At 32.9% G+C, this 22,065-nt stretch overlaps 2 protein-coding genes across 5 annotated transcripts in view; one reads left to right on the forward strand and one right to left on the reverse strand.

Moving 5' to 3' along the window:
- Nucleotides 1-8,182, reverse strand: part of LOC124353944 — a 29,801-nt gene extending 21,619 nt beyond the window's left edge. Inside the window, exon 1 of one of the 2 annotated variants that reach the window (XR_006921648.1) lies at nucleotides 6,919-8,172. The gene's annotated coding sequence lies outside the window, so the exon portion shown is untranslated. Of the gene's footprint in view, nucleotides 1-6,918 lie in introns of both variants that reach the window. The other variant, XM_046804017.1, reaches the window with a different exon arrangement.
- On the forward strand, nucleotides 882-20,926 carry LOC124353945. Of its 3 annotated transcripts, none has more exons than XM_046804021.1 (2): nucleotides 882-1,010; nucleotides 18,613-20,926. In XM_046804021.1, the coding sequence occupies exon 2, from the start codon at nucleotides 18,659-18,661 to the stop codon at nucleotides 19,787-19,789; it is 1,131 nt and encodes a 376-aa protein (XP_046659977.1). In that variant the 5' UTR covers nucleotides 882-1,010; nucleotides 18,613-18,658; the 3' UTR covers nucleotides 19,790-20,926. The 3 variants fall into 3 exon arrangements, with proteins under 3 accessions (XP_046659977.1, XP_046659978.1, XP_046659975.1); XM_046804022.1 differs by lacking the exon at nucleotides 882-1,010 and adding an exon at nucleotides 1,046-1,065; XM_046804019.1 differs by lacking the exon at nucleotides 882-1,010 and adding an exon at nucleotides 10,636-10,966.
- The last annotated feature ends 1,139 nt before the right edge of the window (nucleotides 20,927-22,065 follow it).

Here is a 22,065-nt window from a genome sequence, read left to right on the forward strand (position 1 = left end):
ACTTCTAAATTGACAGGAAGCCACGAGTTACTTTGAATTAAAACTGTGACTAAACTATTTTTTTTAAATAATATCTCATCACATCGAAAAAACAAAAACTTTTGACATTAAAAAAGAAACCAACTTAGAAATAAGGCAAAAATATTGGTCAAAATAATTTTATTTTCTAACACGTAGATTAAGTGTGTCATGTTTGTAAATTTTTTGTAGTTTATTTTGAAATAAAATACTGTCAATAAAAAGTTGTTTTTTTTTCATCTGGGTAATATTTTAATGCCTGTAATATTTGTTTCCGACTTTGTAAGAAAAATAAAAGTCAAAATCTCAGTTATTTTGATATTGCACAAAAATCAGTTTTTTTAACAGAAAATAAAAATCCACGGTAAAAAGCAGCTACTAACATTTGTAATAATAAATAAATTGTAGTATCTAACAATTGTATTAAGTCTACAAGGCGTTTTAAAGTGATATTAGATCATTACTATAATGCCTGCCATATGGGCGGAGTTAGTTCTTGCCCATTTCCAGCGCCTGCAGACTCGGAACGCAGCCCAGGATTTCGGCTCGGTTTTCTCCGGCCCAGAGCGCGTTCCATTATTATAATTCGTTGACCGATATTAACTGATGTGATTTTCATTACAACAAAAGTAAAATTTGAAAAAAGTTGTTATATTATACACAAAACACTAGTCTATTCTATGCATATTTCTGCTGTTGCTGTATTGAGTATTTGTTTAGAGTGGTATATACATGACGTTGATTTACAGCTTTACAGCATCAAAATCTTCTCATAAACCCAGTATATTATTATATGAGCCAATACTTATTCTTGTTTACTTACGTTTGGTTTTTAGGGAGATTGAATTAAAATAGAATACTTTTTTCAGGAAAATTATAATGAGTTGACAAATGAAGATTTATCATCATCATTCTTACGGCCTATTGGTAGGATTTCGAAGAGCCTTACATCAGGCAACCCATCACTGGACTCAAGACAAGCCCAAGACAAGGTAGTCCTTTGTTAGGACCTCCATGAGTAGCAGCATACTTCTTTCTCCTTTCTAGGTGAGTTGCTTCTGATGTCCCATAACTTGGAATAGGGATCATTTTGGGACACTGTCATACGAGCAGCTTCAATCTTAGGTCGGTTGAGCATATCAGACTACTTAACACATTCTGTATAACTGATTGGATAAGAACAAGCGATAAAAACGTCTCTTCGTATTTTGGCTAGAGGACATTTGCCATCATTATTGTTTACAATAAATACTTTGAGAATTGGTGTGAACTCTACGACATAACAAAAATTAGCATGCAAAAATGTAAACAATTCAAGAAAAATATGAAAGACCCACATCAGTCTGAAAATCATCAAATAAAGTGGGCAAACATAGTAAATCATGAAGAAAACTTTTTCAAAAGATAATCCCCTAGAAGTGATTGAAGCACCCAGGGTGGCGTACTGGAGACTAGACTGAACACCACCTTTCAATCACTCACACATGTCGCCAACACAAAAACAATATACTCTTGCCCCAGGATCTTCTTCACCATCCAATTCAGATTAAAAAATTACTAATTTGTTAGACTTTAATCTTTATAAATTAACACTTTCAGTGTTATGTAAAATTATTTTCTGTCACAAACATTATCCACATCAAATAATGTGTATCATGATGTAAGGTTTCTGTAAAGAAAGGTACTATACAGTCCTTTACTTTAAAAAATTAATAAATGAAGTTACACTTAAGGCCGCCATACATGTACCGGCAAACCGGACAGTCCGCCAGGGCGGACTGTTGGACTGATCACACCATACACCTTCAGTTGAATCCAGTCCGGCAAGCGGTATTTTTGTGTAGTGAATTACTTGCGGTGCGTGTTATGTAATTGAAATCTCCTCCAAGATGAAGATGTGAATGCCATTTTGGCTTAATTGGTAACAGGAAATGGCGGGGAAAAAACACGAGTTGTGGTGTAAACAGTGACTGCCTTGGTACATATATCTCGTCTCGAGAAGAACCGAAACTCGAAAAATTCCTCACTTTCTTCAGTTCTTTTCTGTTAGCTGCTCCTAAAATTATTTATTTTTTTAAGAGTAGATTTTGTACAGTTGGAATCTACCTGTTTCCACACTTCAACAAGCCATATGTAAGCCGCTTTTCTCTTTATCCTATCGTGATACTCTGATGATTTTATTTTGCATGAACACGGTTCACTTTCATAAACACTAATAAATTCCTCAAGACACTGATTTACTTTTTCTTGTTGTCTGAACAACCCACAAGAACTGTGTAAACTACGCTGGTTCGCAGTCAGGTGGCCGGAAATCCCCACACACGGACCGGCTCATTTGAATCATCTTCCGGCCAGCCAGATAGATTTTCATTCGATCACCAGCTGCCTGTACAGTCCAAACTGACTGTTCAGGCAGGGTTGTCCGGCTTGCCGGTACGTGTATGACGGCCTTTATGGTGTTATAACCTGCCTCCCTACACACTTCTGCATGATCAGGGGTGGACACAATACAATTGCACATATAAGGAGGAGCAGACAAAATTAAAAGTTGTAACTTAAGATATTATCTAGTGTCAAAATTTTGCAAGAGTCGTAAAGTATAAAATCAACATAGACAATGTTGACAAACCACGACAGCATTGCAAAAAACAATAAAACCGAACGTTATAACTCCAGAAATACACGGTGACAACAGATACCATTGTGGCATTTCTTGCATTGACTTCTAGTGGCAGCATTTTATGCATTTAATGTTGATGATGACAAATAAATTGTTACTGTGGTACTCAAAAGGGTTAAAAAAATTGTTAGTGTGGAAAATATTTTTTATTTCAAATTAAACTTTAGAAAGTAGGTAATACTCCACCTGCCTTTATAGTACCTTATGTTGAGTGAACCAAGAGCGACTTTAAATAAGTAGCTTTGAGATAGAGGGATAAAAATACTGTAATTTCACTATTATTTTGTTCATTATTATTGTTTCTTACATTTAATCTTTTCCACTCCTTATCTGTGAAGTTGCAAGGTATCAGAATCAGAATCAAACCCCTTTATTTTGTGTTGTACATACATACAAATAAGCTTCAAAATATAAATTTAAATAATACTTTCAATTATACAATTCCAATGACACAAAGTAACTGCTATTTAACAATAACAATTGTCTATTATGTAGTGAAAACGGACTAAAACATTTTCCCTCTTAATTCAAATCTAATGAATTTTGTTATTGTTCTTTTCAGATCTACCAAGATATTTACTATGAAATTGTTTATATTTCATTATAATATTTTTTTTTATTTAAACAGGGAAACTCTCCCAACGAATTAGGGATGCTAAGTTAAAGATACTTTTTAACCATTTTTCTAAAACGTATTTTATGAATATTGCTTGTTTTGCTTATTTTAAATGGTAAATTATTTAAAAATTTTGAACCTATGTGGACTGCTTTTTTATTGTCACAATTAATTTGTGTTAGGCTAAATTTATTTCTTTACAATATTTAACATTATAGGAATGGGCATTGCACCGCAGATTAATGTTTTCAAGTTGTGTTATTACACAAACTATAAACTCTAGGATGTACAGTCATATACTTTTAAAATACCCATCTTTGGAAAGTGCTGCTTCACTCAATGCAGCCTGTTTAAATTTGGTATGATTCTTATTGTGTTCTTTTGAACCAATAAGATTCTTTGATGTTCCTCATACGGTCCTAAACCGTAAGCTATATTAGAATGCACATGAGGGAAATAGATGGATTGTAATGTATCTAACCTACACACAAGCACCCTTCATAATCCTGAATAAATTTGTTTTTCTATTTTTTCTGCATGAAAATTCCAATTAAGATTATTATAAATTTCTAGTCCTAAAAATTTTGGTACAATATTGGTTTTTAGAATGTTGTTTTTTTTTAATAGAAATTGTTATTTCTGATGGTTTTCTATTTTGCTTTATAGAAAAGTTATATAATTTGTTATGTTAGCATTTAAATGCAAGTTGTTACTGAAAAAATATTTATGAATCTCTTTTTAATTGTTCATAACACGTTATATCTAGATCATGATAATTTTTAGCAGAAACCACTAAGTTTCAGTCACATGCATATAAGATCAATTGACCTTTATTTTTAAATTCTGATGACACATAAACAACAAAGGCCCAAGTATTAAATGTTAAGGTACGAAATATTTAACTTTTAAATATTTTTATTTGTGTTTAATTACTTGACTTCTATTTGAGTACATTTGTAAAGTTTATTCTCAGTTAACTGATTTAATGAAATTTTTAATGAAGATTGCATACCAATACAAGGCTTGATTCTCATGTCTCAAGTATATGGACAAATTATATCATTTATTTATAGTAGAGAGTTCATAAATTGGTTATATTAACCGGAAAATATGTCTCCTACATAGTGCACTAATGAGTTTATTATTTGTAATAAGTAACTTGTGTACTGAGGATTGGGTATAAGACATAATCCTATACTTTATAATCATTAAATCTGTTGTAACATTTCCTTGTACATCTTCTATAGACACTAACCGAGTTCACTTATAACTACAAAACCATGAATATAAATACTGCATTATCCAGCAACAAGCATCTATTTAGTTTCAGGTGGCAGAAGGTACTCTCCCTATTTTAAGGGCATTATCCTAGGCATATGCTAACACTCATATGAGTATATACTAGTTTAAGAAAGTAAGTCAGTAAAAATTTTTGAAATACCGTACATAACATCAATACTCCGCACATCCCATTTTTATCAATAATAAACAGTAAAAACTCCTTTGGCTGTTTTGCTTGCTATGAAGATGACATTGCAGCTAAAAACTAATCCAAAAAAATAACTTCATTGCATATGTTGATAAGTTACTGATAGACGTTACCTGATTAACCTTCACAATATATTCATTCTGTTTTTCTTGTTGCCAACATGGTTACCATAAGACCAATGTAACCATGGAGTCATTTTCTTGACAGACAGAAATCTGCACTCCCAAATATATTTCCCATTTTCAATACAGGCGTAAATGTAGTAAAAGTAAAGTTTCACCTCAAATTTCAACCTTCTAGATTAACTCATTTAAAGTTAATGTGCGTTCAGACAGACAGAAATCAGATTTCATTCATCAGCAAATGGCGGGTGACTGAGCATTTAGCGAAGATTAGAGGCCAATCCTGACATCCAAAAAATGTCTACCTTGTGACAATTTGTTCTATACTCTCCTAGTAATAAGTGGTAAAACTAGCTTGAGAATTATAAGGACTGGCACAAACAGTGTAAGATAAAATTAATTTGTATTAAAATTGGAACAAAAAAAGGTCCAATGCTTTTTTGCTGTGACAAAGTGTTAAAGAGATAGTTTATTACAATGATATATCATTGTTTTTACTTTTCTTCTAAGTTCTTGAGCTTGCTTTAAAACGAGTAAACAAAAGTTTAAATAGAGACTAAGCAATATTGTTAATATTTTCAGTGTCACATACTATTGTTCTTGTGTGGAGTATATTACCAATCAGTCACCAGATCTTTCACTGAACATATGTTTGCACTGTAAGTAGTAAAATTTTTCATTTTAATTTTTAAAGTGGATCTCAAATATGAGAAGCATAACTAAGGCTAATGACAGATTGCAGATTTATTCAGGAAATGTTTCTAAAATCTGCTGAAATCTGTCAGATACTTCCTCTTTCTGAATGTTATCTTCATGGTTGCAACAAAGGAGGATCAGTATTAGTGCACACATTTCCTAAGGAAATCCACATATTTGAGCATTATTAACAGTTTCTTTAGCATTTATCTTCATATTCTTTGAAACTTCATACTCTATGCAAATGCGAACATAAGGGAGAGTGTCTATTCAGAGGGTGTGAGTAACTAGCAGCAAATGTCAATCAATATTTTCCTACCCCATTTTAGTGTATCATTTTTACATCGAGCCATTGCTGCATAACCATCCTGAGCATTGAGTGTAAAGGTTGCACTGTGATGCGTACAAGAAATTGTTATGGCTTAGATTATCTAAATCATCAGCAACATGTTTTAATGCATACAACAAAAGGAATAATAGTTTCCTGCTTCAACTACATACATTTACAAGAGCAGGGACTGCCAACGTAGAAACTTAACCTGTCCAAGACCATGTTTAGTCATCCTCCAAAACACCAACCCTCCACCTCCCTTCCATTTTTATGTCCCCTACATAATATTCATTTTGTAAATATAAATTTGTTGTAATAAATATCTGCTCCATAACAACTACACCTCCACCATCATCATGATAAAATATCTCTACTGACAAGTTTCCATGAAGGTTTAATCTTTTACTTAGATAGAGATGGTTTTGGGGAGAATCTGTCATCATCCTGAGGATGATGGGCATCCCTGTGTGTGAGATTATTATTTATGATTAATTTATTTTAAATGACAGATAAAAATTATACAAATATGGTTATTGTATGGAGATTCTAAACAGTCACAAACAAGCCCTGATACAGTAAACTTACAGTAATAAAGAAATTTGGACAAACAACATTTTAAAGGGGTGTTTAACATGTTTTTATTTTAATAACAAAATATGAGTTACTCAATATTTACATGTTGAGAGGATTGGAAATAAAACATTAAATAGTAAATTGAGATGAAAATGTGATATGAAGGTAATATTATAAAAAAAAATTTATTTTCGTCTATTTTAGATAAGGTTTTCCTTGTGAAAGAAGGATATTGATCTCGGGTTTACACCATACATTTACTTTGTTGTAAAATGAGGGATTGCTGTTTTAGAATATATCGACCATTGTTTGATTAATACTTACTCAACAAAGAATGACTAACTAGAAAAACAAAAGTCATTTAATAGATGTCTACGCGTTAGTATAACTCACTTGTTTACGAGGATATATCGAAGAGTGCTTAATGTATGGACTAGTGGACCGGTCCCACTCCCACTCTCAACAGGTGTGTTTATTATTGTTGTCTCCCACCAATCAATAAAGATGGTACTAAAATAACATAACTGTTACTTTATAACAGTTAACCAAAATCACGGGTAGGCCCCTTAATTGCATGCGACGTAGAACCTTTAAACTATTACATTGTCAAATATAGAATCTTTTAACCACGTAAACTTAAATTTCAAAAGCGATGAATGCGATTTATAACCTCAGACCACTAAAATATTCGGTTCGCAGAGCACACGGTATTTGCCATAGACTACGGAATAAAACTAGAATGGTGAGTCATGTAAAAAGTCTATTTAACTAGGACTACCACGCATTCGCGTTATATAAATCTCTTCTTCAACTCACCGGAATAATGATAATGATATCTGATTACTCACGGGAATAAGAAACAGTATATAGAATTTCCTGGAGAGGTCTTGGTTTCAGACGTCGATCAAAGGTTGTCTCTCCAATATGGAATGTAATTGCTCCGGGAACACTGTGTAAATTAGCTAACACTTAGATGTTCTCTCAATAAACTTCCAAATCTAATCAAGTCTTCACGGAGGTGGGTATTTCGAATGTACCAGGGATAATTAGCTGCTATCCTCAATACTTAACATTTATTTTAAAAGTCTGAATTTTTTCATATTACCAGAAGAAATGTGTAGTCCCCAAACTGGACAGGCATAAATTATTAAGGGTTTCAGTATACTTGTATAAATCATTAGTGTGCAGGCCGGCTTTAAACTAGAATTCCCATTAAGTAAACTGAAGAGATAAACGTGCATAAGGTTGCGTTAATTTTGTATTCATTAGTAACTTCCACGATAATTTCTTATGGAGATACAGACCTAAGTACTTGATGTCTCGACCATCAACATTCCATGAGATGAAGGAATTTTCTATTACAATGTATGGTGGAGTAACGTATTTTTTTTTTTTAAATATAATGGCTTATTCTCACTTTTTATTGGATTTAGAACGAGTAGGCTATCTAATTTTAAACTAATTTGTCAAAATTGTAACACCAGTTTGTAATAGGGTTGCTGCTTCATTTGGGGAAGACCTTATATGTTAAACAGGGAAATGTTAAAAAGCATAGGCCCCAGTATCGAGTCCTATGGAGTCCCTACTCTTACTGGGCAAACTGTTGAAAGCGTACACTGAAGATTGATGGAAAATGGTGAGGTATATAAAAAAAAAATTGAAATGGACCTTTAGGTACAAATAAAATCTTAACTGGCATAGTCAAAAAACCGTTAACGGTAAAATACGGTTAATCCGGGAGAGATTAAAAGAGAAATGCAAACCATAATAACAGACATCACTATATATAATTTTAATTATTATAATTCTATATAATTACGATTTTAAATAAGTGGATTTTTTTAAGGAGAGGCCGATCCCCTTTTAAGCCTTATTCTGTCCGTCCTCATGGGCCTGTGCGAGGATCTTATCAAAGAGAATAAGGAGGAGAGTCGATACAGTACAAGATCAATGGTACTGATAAAAAGTGCAATGGTCACAAACAGGATTTGAACCTGCGTTATCTCTAACTCAGACCCAAAGTCCAGCGACTTAGACCGCTCGGCCATCGGCACTCCCATTATGTATGTTATTTACTGTATGTTTAGTAATACATTTAAATATGTTAAATTAATTTTTATGAGGTTAAGTGATAGAGAGGACTTATAGTCCCAAACTACGCCTCTAATAAATACATGTTTCCATTTCATTTAATCTATTACCAATATTTCTTAGTGCATTAATATATATTTAATTTAGTACTGAATAAAACTTATTAAACTGAATAAACACACTAAAACTATTAAACTAAAAAGACTTAACTATAATTTGTTTTTACAGAATTCAGGAATGATGCATATACGTCATTTGCCGTGTGTGACAAATTACAGTAATGGCATTACATAATAAGTTAGACTGTTGAATTATTAAGAGACAGAAGAAGAACTAGTTACTATACAATGCTGTTGGAACGTATAGCGGCAAAATTGTGAACAGAAGAACTCTATATGGTTATTAGGAACTGAGAAACTACAAAAAACTTCTAGTTCTTGAGAATGGTTCTGGGACGGAGCAACTATCGGCATACAACGGTTGCATTTCCAACAGAACGGTTCCGTTCTTTCTTACCCATCCCTAGTAGGCATTGTCTGCAACAGTTGCAATAGTTTCAATTGCAGCCAGCCAACGGTTTCAAAGAACCGTTGCGCCGCAACTGCTCCATAAAGCGACGGGTCGCAACTGTGGGGAAGAAGCAGCTCTTTGCAGCGATAAACTTTCATAGGCTAGTGTCTCAAACGTTCTCGTGGGCCACCCACATGGGCTGATCAGAAACCTCGGAGAGAAAGCACCCCTCCTGCCAACTATAGCCCGTGTAATGCAATATTGGAATGAGCTGTCCCACGCGTTCTCGCTTCATACTCATTTGGATTTAATGTAGTTCAGTACCTGGCAAACCAATTAAAATGTACCACTGTATTTTTGGTTTTACTCAGATATATATATATATATATATATATATATATATATATATATATATATATATATAGGTATATATAAATTACATTTTCTACCTGGATGTTAAGGATGCAGCACAATTAAGTTGATTTCATTAAATCTTGATTGTACAACGTATTTAATTACAGTACATGCAATTAATCTTGTCTACATACAAATAAACCAATACAACAGAGTATCGAAAGACCCAACAAGACATAAGGAAGTCTAATGTAACAAATTAGCCTCGTTACATGCAAAGGCGTTGCCAGAAAATATTCTAGAGTGGATTAAACATCTAGGGAGATTTAAAAGAGCCATACTCGCAAAATTTAGAAAATATTTGGTTTAAAAGTGTATTCTTAAGCAAATTGTACTTTTTTAAATCTGCTTACTCACTCATATTTGATTACGGCCCACGAGGAGCTCGTGTTTCACAAGACCGCACGACTTGTTCAGTAGCAGGAATCGTCTGTAAAGAATTTTTGAAACTGCAGTAAAATAGTTTAAGTGGAACTAAAAGTATTGTGTAGTACTCAAGATTCTACAAGCCGGTTATAATAGTGGTGGGTACATCAGTTGCTAGTATCATTATAAAGAGTGCCTTAATAAACAAATATTTATTTACTGATATTTTAACCTATTATCATAAAATATTTTTGGTTTATTTCAGGCTGAGGCAATTTAAATAATTGTTGTTAATAATATTTATTTTTTAAGTAATTCTTGTTATATTATATAAAGCTACTTAATGTAAAAAAGTACATTTGTAGAAATAAAACTAAAATAACTTAAAACGAGTATTGAGTAATGAGTTTTAATTATTTGGGATTTTAGGTTAACACACTCGTAAATAAATAATCCTTACTAATATAACTATAGGTCCATGTTGGGTAACATAGTGAATCAGTCTTGAACTAACACAGCAATTTGATTTTTCTGTCTGTAGGTAACGATCATTGACGACGGTATTGAGTATAGTTTCAGTTAATGTGCAGCGCAACAACGGCAGTAAAGTTGACAGCACCACCTACCATCATTGAGGTTGCAACTATCAATATCAGACAACCGTTACGTCGCCTAAGCGCAACCGTTCCAAAACAACTGTTCCGTGGTATTTTACCAATACCTATTCCATAGTCATGGCAGTTGTAGAACGAAACATCATTCTCTATTATTGTGATTGCATTGCGTCAATAAACAGGAAAACTATGTTGATTTCGATATCTCTGGGAAGTCCCAATCGTCACCGCAATAACAGTCATGTGACGGGCGGGAGTAGCTAAGGGTTAGAGACTTACATATATTATAAAAGACCACAAAGTTGATAAGACAATGCTGTAGACTGAGACAGCGAACACCACAGTGTGAGGTTACGGCAAAGGTTATAAACATACAGCCTAAGATACACAATAGGCTTACATACTTTGTAGTTAACATTATCAGAGGAGTACAGCTTTAACCCGAGGTATGAGATATGTTACTTGAGAGAACTCTACTAAAAGATTAGGAATCAAGTTTATTGATCAATCATTAATTAAGAACTTCAGTATTGCAACTGAACCGTGAACTCTACTAGTCCATATCACATAAAAATATATGGTATTTATTTACAATACCGTGACCATGAAAAATGGACTTTTTTTCATGGGTTGGGCATTTATAGCCAAGTATTATTATCACAGGTGCATATAAACTGGGGGGAAAGTATATTATTGTATTATATTGATGCCTTTCGGGCATTATTACGTTAAAAATGGAAAATAACCGACAAAATTTTGTCGAACAACACTTGGAGGGTTAAGGATCAGGGGCATCACGTGATCTGGGATTCGACTTTTGCAAGCTCGAGTTAATTTTTTTTCTAAAAGAGCAAGCAGTGCGCAGCACTGCGCAGCGGGCAGGCATCGTTGACAGAATTAACGTACTTGTCAGCATCATTTCAGTAAAATTGCCAGAGATACTGTCAAAAACAGAGTTTTCAAAAAATCGTAACTCCTTTGATTTTCGTTGCCGACGAATTTTTTCTTCACTATTGTTTTCAGGAAAAATTGTAGTTTTCAGGGGAAAAAAATGAACATACCTTTCCATGGTCACGTTATTGTAAATTGATACCAAATATATTTATCTAAAGTTAATTTATCATGATTATTGTTATTTACTATGCCCACGTTACCTAAAACAGTAAGAAATAACCGTTGAACATTTTCAGTGAATTGCTCTTTGCTATAAAATAATTAAATGCAGTTTAATAAGCGGCCACCAACACAATGGAATCTATATATTATTAACATTCATGTCAATCTAAAAATACAGAAATCAAAATAAGGACCAAATTATGGAATAGTTATTTCAAATAACAATATACTTCTGATAGTTTTAAATCTTAAAAATAAATATATTGATGATAAATATAAAAAACTATACCTGTAAGATGTTACAAACAAAAACATTTACTATCGTAAAGGATAAACGTGTGATTTAAACTCTGTTTGAGCAGCGTAAGATTACTTTAGCCAATCTGAAATGGTATTTCTGCATGTACTGATGTTGTAAAATCTACATTCATTATTTAAAAGTCATAGTTTGTTTGATTTCAACTAAAATAGTAGCCTACATGATTTTTTGTATATATTCATAATACCAAATTTAGAATATTCAAAAAGTCTTCTCAAGTGTTTTTTTTTTTTTTTTTCAACTTTGTGTTCTGACTTTTCTTGCAGCAAATCATTATTAGATTTCCACTTTTAATTCTAGTTTTCATCTCCTCACAACAAACAGAATACCTCGGATTTGAAGGAGCAACTTGTAACCATTTAAAACATTGTTCAATTGTTAAAATACATTTAGAGGCAATAACTGCATGTTTATTTGCTTTTGTTCTTGCCGATGTCACTAACCTGCTCAGTACGTAAATGAAATAAAAACATTTCAAACTGAAAATTAAAAAATAATGTGAGGAGGATTTTTTAATAATAATGAAAATTAAAATATAAATATTTACCCTGATATTATTTTTGTTAAATAAATTTGGTAATTGTATACTCATGTTTTCATCTTTTGACACTGAGATATGTTATTTGCGAAAAAAAAAAGAAAATAGTCATTAGGAATGCCTTATGTGTCGGAAAGTCATGTAAGCCAAGATAGCCATTTAAGCAGTCACATGTAAATATATTGTATGCCTTACTGTAAGGTTATTTGTAACCTGGCCAGCCAGTCTGCTTTTAGTTGAGTCAGTGGTTAATAATGGTACTGCCGGTTTGAGGCATTCATAGTCTGTTACACAAGGTAAATATTCTAGATATTCATGATCAGATCAAATATAATTGATCTTCAGCCAGCAGTGGGGCTAGCGTAGTTGCTGCCCCCATACTGCTGATAAGAACGAAAAAAATCCCTTTAGATAGTACCTGTCAGGAATTCCAGAGGGTCAAATCGTCAATTTATATAATAAAGTGGGGTTAATGCATTTATATCTGAAATTTAGACACTAAGCAGTCGTATGTATCAAATGTTTCCTTATTATGCTTGGTTAGTTTATATAATAATATTCAATAATAATTTTCTTTCTGGGTATTAAGCACTTTTCTATTTTTTATAATTCAACACCAGTGTAGTTTTGTAAACATTGACCTAACACCATCAATATCAAGAAAGTTTCCTCATTGGTGAATGGCATATTTGACGGACAACAATACTCCGTGCTCTCAGAATGCTCCGTAAAATTTCTTGGCCTTATTATTGACTGCAATTTGTCTTTCCATCTCCATATAGAGCATGTATGTAGGAAGCTGAGTCAGGGTATTTTTATGCTCAGAAATCTGGCTCGTTTCGCATCAACTGAAATTCTTACTGCTACTTATTATGGCATCATTTATCCATTCATATCTTACGGGGTTTCCATTTGGGGTTCCGAAAGCACCAAAACTAAGTCTGTGTTTAGGTTTCAAAAGAAAGCTTTAAGAATAATTTGTCATGTCCCATCCAGAACCTCATGTGCTAACCTTTTTTCCTCCAACAAACTTTTAACTTTTCCTTCCATTTATATTCTGGAAACCTTATCATTTCTTCATAAAAACTTTCAATTACTACTTTTAAGCAAAATTAATCAGGTTGGGCCAACCGTACGCACCTTTTTTATAATAGATGTTCGAAAATGAGGCCATCATTATCAATACATTTTTGCAGCACGTTTGTGTATTGCTTTTGTTGCGTTTCTTAATTTTTCAGGACTTCCCTGTATCTGCACAGCCGAATCCATAATACGGGCAATTAATTCATCACGAGAATTCACTTTTGTCTTGTATACAATGTCTTTCATCCATCCCCAGATGCAATAATCCAATGGAGATAGATCTGGTGATCTTGGTGGCCAAGGATGAGGCCCTCCACGACCAATCCAGTGTCCAGGAAATTGATGATTTAAGTAAGCAGAAACGGCACGTGAAAAGTGGGGAGGTGCTCCGTCATGCTGGAAGTACAAATTTTGTCTGAGATGTAAAGGAACATTCTCTAACAGCTGCGGCAACTCTTCTTGAAGGAAATGCAAATAGAAACTCAGCATTTAGGCGTCCAGGTAATATGAAAGGTCCAATCAGCCGATTGTGCAAAAGGCCACACCAGACATTGACGCTAAATCGGTGTTGAAAGTTCTGTTCCACTACCTCATGTGGATTTTCTTCTGCCCATGAGTGTTCATTGTGCAAGTTATTGACACCATCCCCGAGTGAATTGTGCCTCATCCGTAAACAAAATACGCTTGTAGAGTTGATTATTAATATTCAAAAAGTTGCAAAACTCCAAGCGAAGCGGACCATCCCCTAGCTGCAGATGTTGAACCTTTTGTTTATGAAAACGGATAAAATTTGTTTCGATTAAGTGACCTCCACACCGTTGACTGCGAAACTCCTATCCGCCTAGAAATACGTCGTGTACTTACACCTGGACTGCGATGAACAGCATTTAATAACAATATCATCATCAAGTTGGACAGCTCGTTCATAATTGGTTCTAGTACTTGGTAGTGATCCTGTTTCCCGAAGAGTACGAAAAAGTTCCTGAAATTGTTTTGGTATATGGAATCCTCCTATTAGGGTAACGTAGTTCATATTCTTCTACAGCAGCGCTCTAGCATTACCATTACAGTAACCCAAAATAAAAACCATATCAGCGTATTCCTCTGATGTAAATAAGTAAGGCATTTTTTCGCTGAATAAACAATCGAATTATAACTCACTGAAAAATTGCATTTAATAACACGATTCACAGAACCGATTTCCTGCTGTAGCTTGCAAAACACCACTAATACACAGTTCTAACGTAACAGTACAGAATACCATTGTTGATCAGCTGTTATTCGTGCGTTACCAAACTTAGAAATTAATAAAACAAAAAACTGCATTTCAATGATGTAGTAAACAATAATGGGAAAATGTTTGCTTCATTTATTTTTCGAACATTTGATGTAAATGTTTATTAAAAAATAAAATACAACGTAATAAAACATGATATTTTTATTTACAAAACAAATTTATTTAACAGTTAATCTTGTTTTCTCAATTTATCTCATCATTAAGGAACAAACATTTTGTTTTTGTTTTATTTTAAACTAAATACCGTACGGTATTTCTTTACAGCTAGTACTGTATTATACTGAATAAAATCGATTTTTTGGTACTTATTTCTGTTTTATTTTAGACTTTGATTATATCAATTTTCTCAGAATTAAATTCTCTACAATTAATGTTTGTTGATTTTATGTATTTATTACCAATTTAACAAAGTTATTGTACATCAAACTTAAAAAAAACATTGTTTCGTTGCCCCAATTTTTTGCATTTAACCCTGAATCCCTCAAAAACTACTACAGGTACAGTTCTGAAACCTATTTTATTAGCTTTATCAGGTAAAAATACATAAAGAATCCACGATATTTCTTACTTAATTAACCTTTCCAAAAGTTCAGTATGGCTTTATTTTACTCTTTACCCAGGAATTTAGGTGAAATCTTTCGCTAGCTGTAACTCGCTAACGAAGCGTTTTCGGACCTATGTTTGTATAACATTTTTTCATTATTTTTACTAGTACAATGTGCTGTAGAAGTGGGGGGAGAACTTCATGAATCACCCTGTATATGGAACAAGAAGTAAACCCAGATGCATTATGAATATCCCGCCACACTCCACCTCATTTTTTGAAAATCATTTAAAATATTCAGCAGTAATTCTTTTTAACAGTCTTCCATTAAGCTTAAGATTAGTCCAAGATTACACAGTTTTTAGAAAAAAATTGAAATGGTTGTTGATCGAGAAGGCTTACTATTCTGTTAAGGACTTTTTAGCTGATAAGATAGTGTAAACTTGAAAAAGTAAAATTATTTTATTGAGAGACATTATTATATTTTGTTATGATTTGTTGACTTGGCATATACATTGTTAACTCTGTCTACATGCTGAATAAAGAATTTGAATTTGATACTTGTGACTTCATGGACACAGCACAAAACTGACTTGACTAATTAAAGGAAATAATATCTGATAAAACAAAATTATTATTTATCATTTCTCGTCATTTATCCTAAACTTGTTCGAAAAGGTTCAATAGTTGTTACAGATAAGCTTGTCCATACTGGTAGAAAGTAACTGAAGGTACACACGCGTTTAGATTAATTAAAAACATAGCAGGCATTGCCATTTGGTTTGTTATCAAACAAGCCCATCACAGGTCGCTAATAGATATATTGTTATCAGCATTTAAATTTGATATGAATTTGGACTTTTAGTACATGGTACCTCTCATTATACGGAAAGTGTTTTAAAAACAAGTTGTAAACATTTTTTTGGGATACCCTTACGCAAAGGTAAGAGAACACATTGGTGTACTTAATGCAACAAAACATCATGGTAATTGTATTTTTGCGCTATTTCTCAACCATCCAAGATAACAGAAAATTTTAAATACAAAAATTGTTAGTTTTAAGAGAGCAATTTATAGGTATAATGAAAGTCATGTCTTGCTGTTTTACATTGTTTAAAGTTTGTAATTTCCTAAATTTTAATTATTTTTAAAAATTGAAAATTTCCTGAAAAGTGACATCTGTCACGTATTTTTAGAGAGTACTCTGTGGTAACCTTGGATTTGCTAACATGTTAACAAGGTAATTGTAATAACATCTGTGAAAACAGATATTATTTGACATTTTGGATCACCTTTGTACAAGAAGCGAATAAATTAAATTTTTTTTAATGACCATTGAAAAGAGACCTTTAAAATGTGGTACAACCTACCTATTTGAAAATCTTTAAAAAATTCCAGCTGTCCCCTTCCCCCCCAAAAGTGCTATTTTGGAGGTTTTTTTGTGTTAAAAATTATTTTTCCAAACTTTTAGGAATGAAATATGGAGGTTTTCATTAAAATGAAAAAGGTTGGTTTCTTGGTTCAGCCACTATGTATTGCAGACGGCTGGTCTTTATCATCCTGCATTTATGTGGTATGCAATAGATATAAATACAATATGTGTTATCAGATTTAAATTGCAAGTTACAATTATTGTACAACTGATAAGACAATCCCATTATGTATTTTGAGTTTTTACTGTATATCTGTATGTAGAGTGAGCAAATTACATGTCAAATATTATTGAAGTCCAAAAAATCTGCCAGTTTTTAGAGCGCTTTAAAATTAATTCAATGTTTTTCTATGACAATGTTGGAAGTTCCCCCCCCCCCCAAACATGTCCCTAAAAGAAATTTGAGAATCTAAAACTTATTTGTAAATCTATAACCAAAAGGCTTTAATTTGACATGGTGATCGTTGATTTTGATACAATATTAAGGGCGGCGGACTGTTCACAAAAATCGTCTTCGTAATATACATAGTTTTCATGGTTTTTGCTTCATTCATTCTCGAGATATTACACTGAGCTTTGGTCACTGTCAACTAAATCCATGAAGGGACATGCACAATAATTGATCTCTTATCTATATACTAATAAATTGATGCAGCGGAGTATAGAAGAACCCTATATGGAACTCTTACTAAATATAACATAATTAATCTCAGTTTGTTTAAAATTTTGTTTACTCTTGGATTTTCTTTTTGCCATCATGGTTATCCATAAGATCAATGTAAAGTTTGATTGGTTAATTTTCCAAGTGACATTTCGACTACGTTATTTATCAGAGTAAATGTTCTGGGATGGATTTGCTGTTATCTTAAAGTACTGATAATATTAATACAACACCATATTATGAGTAGTGTGACCTTTGCACAACATATTGTATAATCTATGTGAAGAGGTATTATCATTGTCTCATTAGGTCACAACTGAGTGCACTGCAATATTTCAGACAATCTCTAAGTACGGTTGTGCAACCGAGTTTTATACACGTAATGTAGCTATGGTGGGAAGGGTTGATTCAATGTAAATGTTGAGTTTGTTCCAGTTCACCTTCATCTTAGTGCAGTGTCTGAAATCTGATGATGTCATAGACTTGACTTCTGACATCCGAGACATGTTCGCTTGAAGAAATCAAAAGAAAGTCGGTGATGAAGAAGCTAAAATACATTACTAATTAATACATCACATGTCATTATTTATCAGTACTTTCAACATATATAAAACTGTATTACTATGACTTGCAATCTGATTCAGAATACATCTTTGCTCAGTCTATGTATATTTTCTCCTATGTGAGGTTAATACCATAAAAACCTAATTTTATACTCATTATATAGACTTTCAACACAATTATTACCTCAGGAAAATTTCTCCTAGGTGGATGTCTTCTTTGTTCTAACAAAAGAAGAAGCATCCCTTGAATCTTTAGAGATGCTTTCATTTTTTGCCCTGAAGACATGTAGTGTATTGCATTTTTGGACAATATTATACTAAATTTCATTAGTCAAACTGATTTTATATCTTTTTAAGGAAAATAAATTAGCATTTACTGGTAACATTTGGAGTTTCAGATCAGGAGTTACTCTATTGATATGATATGCATCCGTCTTTGTGTAATTTTGATTGCCTTCATCAGGTTTAAATAATTATTTTATTTTATGTGTTTCAAAGTTGTTGTATGGATACTCTCAATATTGAAACTATTGTTTCAGAACTTGAACTGATTACAGTCACCAGGAAAAAATATCTGCTTACAAGATGCCACAGTACCTGATTCTCCTTAGTCTAACAACGTTGCAGAACCTGATCCAATACAAACAGGAATTGCAATCAAACTCCATGAAGCCTGGTCATTACTTGAAGAAGAATTTAGATTTACTACTTCAGAAAGGAATAGATATTAAAAACACCACAGTTGAGCAGTTTCTACAACTTTTACTGTCAACTAAGAAGACTATTTGCTTTGCAGAGTCCGAAGTCGTAGGTGACGGTTCAGACTGGAATTACTCTGAGTTAAAGATTCTGGGTGAGATCAGTATTGCTATGGCAACAGAGGTGTATGACAATGGAGTTTGGGGCATCTATGAAAAAACATTTAGAACTCACGAGCCGCCAATTTCAGCCACTTTGGTTTTCACACCTGGTCCTTTGCTGTATGGATATAACTTCCGGGGAACAACTCCAGACCTAGATGATATTTATGAAAGAGGACAAATAGATCAAAACAAGTACACAAAATTGATTGAACGGAGACTGTTGCCTGTCTTACTATACATAAACGAAAGTGCAAAAACCCAAGGAAAGAAAGCTATTGTGGTGCTTCCTGGTATTGGTTGTGGAGCTTTTGCAGGAAACTTTAAAGGGTCAATGGGTGAATTCCTTAACAAAGCTCTCCAGACAATATTGGAGGAGTTTGGAATACATTTTAAAAATATTGTTTGTGTTCGATTTGACCCTTTTGATGAATGCACGGACTTCGAACGAATTATACAAGGTGTGAAATATCGAGTAAGAAGGAACATCGGACCAATGGGTAAATCACAATTATGCTGCGTCACTGATTATGAAGAAACTGAGGGCGAATTCACTGATTGCACCTTCTACAAAGTTGTCGCCTGGGACCATGTCTCACTTCCCGGCAATGACTACTTTAAAGGAAGTCGTAATACAGACGATGGCGTGACGGGAGCTGCCACTAACTCAATGGAACTCATTACAAATGTCAAGGGAAGATATGTCAATGGTTACTACTTGCCTCCAGAAGGTTATCGCACATGGGAAGGTGTTGCAAAGAAGCATAAAACTAAACTTACTGCAGATGGAAATGTGAAAGTTGCCACACACAATGGAATTTTGGTTGATTTGAAGGACATCTCCGAAAACAAATGAGATAACTTTTTAACATTTGTTATATGTACTTAAGAACTAAATATTGAATTTAGAGAATATACTTTATTGTTGAATAGATAAGGAACAACTGGATTTGTCATCACAAGAAATCACCTTAATGTCTTGGAGATAATATTTTCAATCTGGAAAAAGTCCTTGTGATTTTAATTAAACAGATGCTAATAGACAGTTATCTTTATGATACCTCAGTAATTTCAATGAAAACAACTGTTTTGAGTATTAGGGTGGTTTAAACATAGAAGGAATGAGCAGGGCAGATGTAAAAATCTCCTTAATATCTAAACTTGTACTAGAGGAAACTATATTTCAGATTTTTAAAATTGAGTGACAGACAATATGAGAGAAATTGGTAAACAATCCATATATAGAGTTTGTACAACTTCAAAAAATGACTGTAGACACAAACATAATGACTGTTCACATGTATATCCTGAATGCCCTATTTCACTTTTTTAAGCGTCTGTTAAATCTTTCTGTTAATTAAAATGCAACAGTATCCAATTTGTATGAAATGGTTGAAAAATGAATGAGTTACGGCTATTTTAGTGGTTATGTGTTCAGGTTTTCTTGCATGTAGAAAAAGAATGGTCTTACACTTGGTGCAGATTTTTTCTTTTAATTATTGGTCTTTCATCATTCAATAACAGTAAGTAGTTTTTAATACAAATAAAAAAAATTTAAACAACTAAAATAGGTATGACTTTATTCTTCAACCAATTTATACAAAAATAGAATTGTTGATTTGTTAATAAATTTCCAACAAAACTCTTATTCTTAAAAACCTTTATAAGATCTAAGGTTTTTAAGATATTTGATTTTGAAAACCGTTAACGCTACATCTGCCAGGTGCAGTGTTATTTGAGAATTTTTAAAACATAAATAAAACCCTGTTCCCCAAATACCATTGTGTTTAGTATTGTTTCTGAGTAGAATAAATCAATACATAATATAATTAAAGTCACTTTTGTGCATAAGTAGGTCTGTTTGTGCATAAGTAATTTCTAAGTTACTCGACAGATTTTGGTACGTTTTCACTGTCGGCTTTGTTATGAACTAGGGCATATTTTGTGAGTGCTAAAGGTGTAATGTAAATAAAATGTAACCATTTACAATAGATGTTGATTTTGATATCTTGAATAACACTACCTGAAATAATACTGTACACTAAATAGGTTAGCAGACCTCCGCTTGTTATGACAAGAAAACAAACTAACAGATAATGCTGGCGCATCGCTCAGCTGAAAGATGTGAATGGATGACCTATGCCAGATAATCGAGATGCTAGACCTATCATATTATTTTTTCAGAAGTTATTCAATAAGAACTGAGTTTAAAAATAAATTTGAGTAGAATTAGCTAGCCGTTCTGAACAAAAATATTATAATTATTGAAGTTTTTATATCCAACAGTTGTATAATAAAACATTCAGAGTAATAGTTATTACTGTTCATTTTCAAATTATTTCAGTCATTAAAGCTTATCCCAGAATTTACTCTAACCAAGAATGTTGAACTCTATTTCAGTTTTCTCTAATGTAAAAATTAGCATATTTGAAATGTTCAATATTATTTAATAAAATATACATTTTCTTCTGAAAGCCAGTGTTCATTTAAGCAAATTATACAGGTTTTTATCCCAAATTGTATGCAGTAAGTTAAATTCGTCCAGTTTGTTTTTAATTATCTGAATATATTAATTTAGAAAAACAACTAGAGTTAATTACTCATTAAACTACTTTCACTAAAACTTAAATCTATGCTATCAGTGGAAGTGTCATCTTCTATGGGCTGGTTCCTAATGGGGACGGCTGACCTTTTCCTTCAGGAGTCATCAGTTCTCTACTTCACAGACTGAAATAAACCTGTCTAAACACCACTGATAGTCTTTAGACAACTATTAGGCTAAGCAATTCCAAAACTGAATATGTCTTTGGGACATACTCTTACACTTACGAACATATAGATGGAAATCAGCATTTTTGTACCACTTAGTTCATGCAATTCTCTTTTCCTTTCACTAGACATTTTTAGACCTTTAATCATCCAGGCTTTTATGATGTGTTCTTTATGTACAGTTCAGGTAGCTCAAAAAGGAAAAATACAAAAGAAAAATTACCAAATCCCATAAATTTCTTAAATTTATCATTAACATTTGCACTTGGAAATTCAGAGAAAGTTGGTTTCTAAGGCACTGACTCTAAGTTAAAATTGAAACTTTCTACATTAGGTTCAGAAAAACATCGACTAAAACCAAGA

The sequence above is a fragment of the Homalodisca vitripennis genome, chromosome 2 (genome assembly GCF_021130785.1).
Source record: "Homalodisca vitripennis isolate AUS2020 chromosome 2, UT_GWSS_2.1, whole genome shotgun sequence".
In the NCBI taxonomy this organism is placed as follows: domain Eukaryota; kingdom Metazoa; phylum Arthropoda; class Insecta; order Hemiptera; family Cicadellidae; genus Homalodisca; species Homalodisca vitripennis.

Excerpts from the sequence above, each read along its gene's own strand:
- LOC124353945 (XM_046804021.1), top strand. The coding sequence starts at position 18,659 with ATGCCACAGTACCTGATTCTCCTTAGTCTAACAACGTTGCAGAACCTG.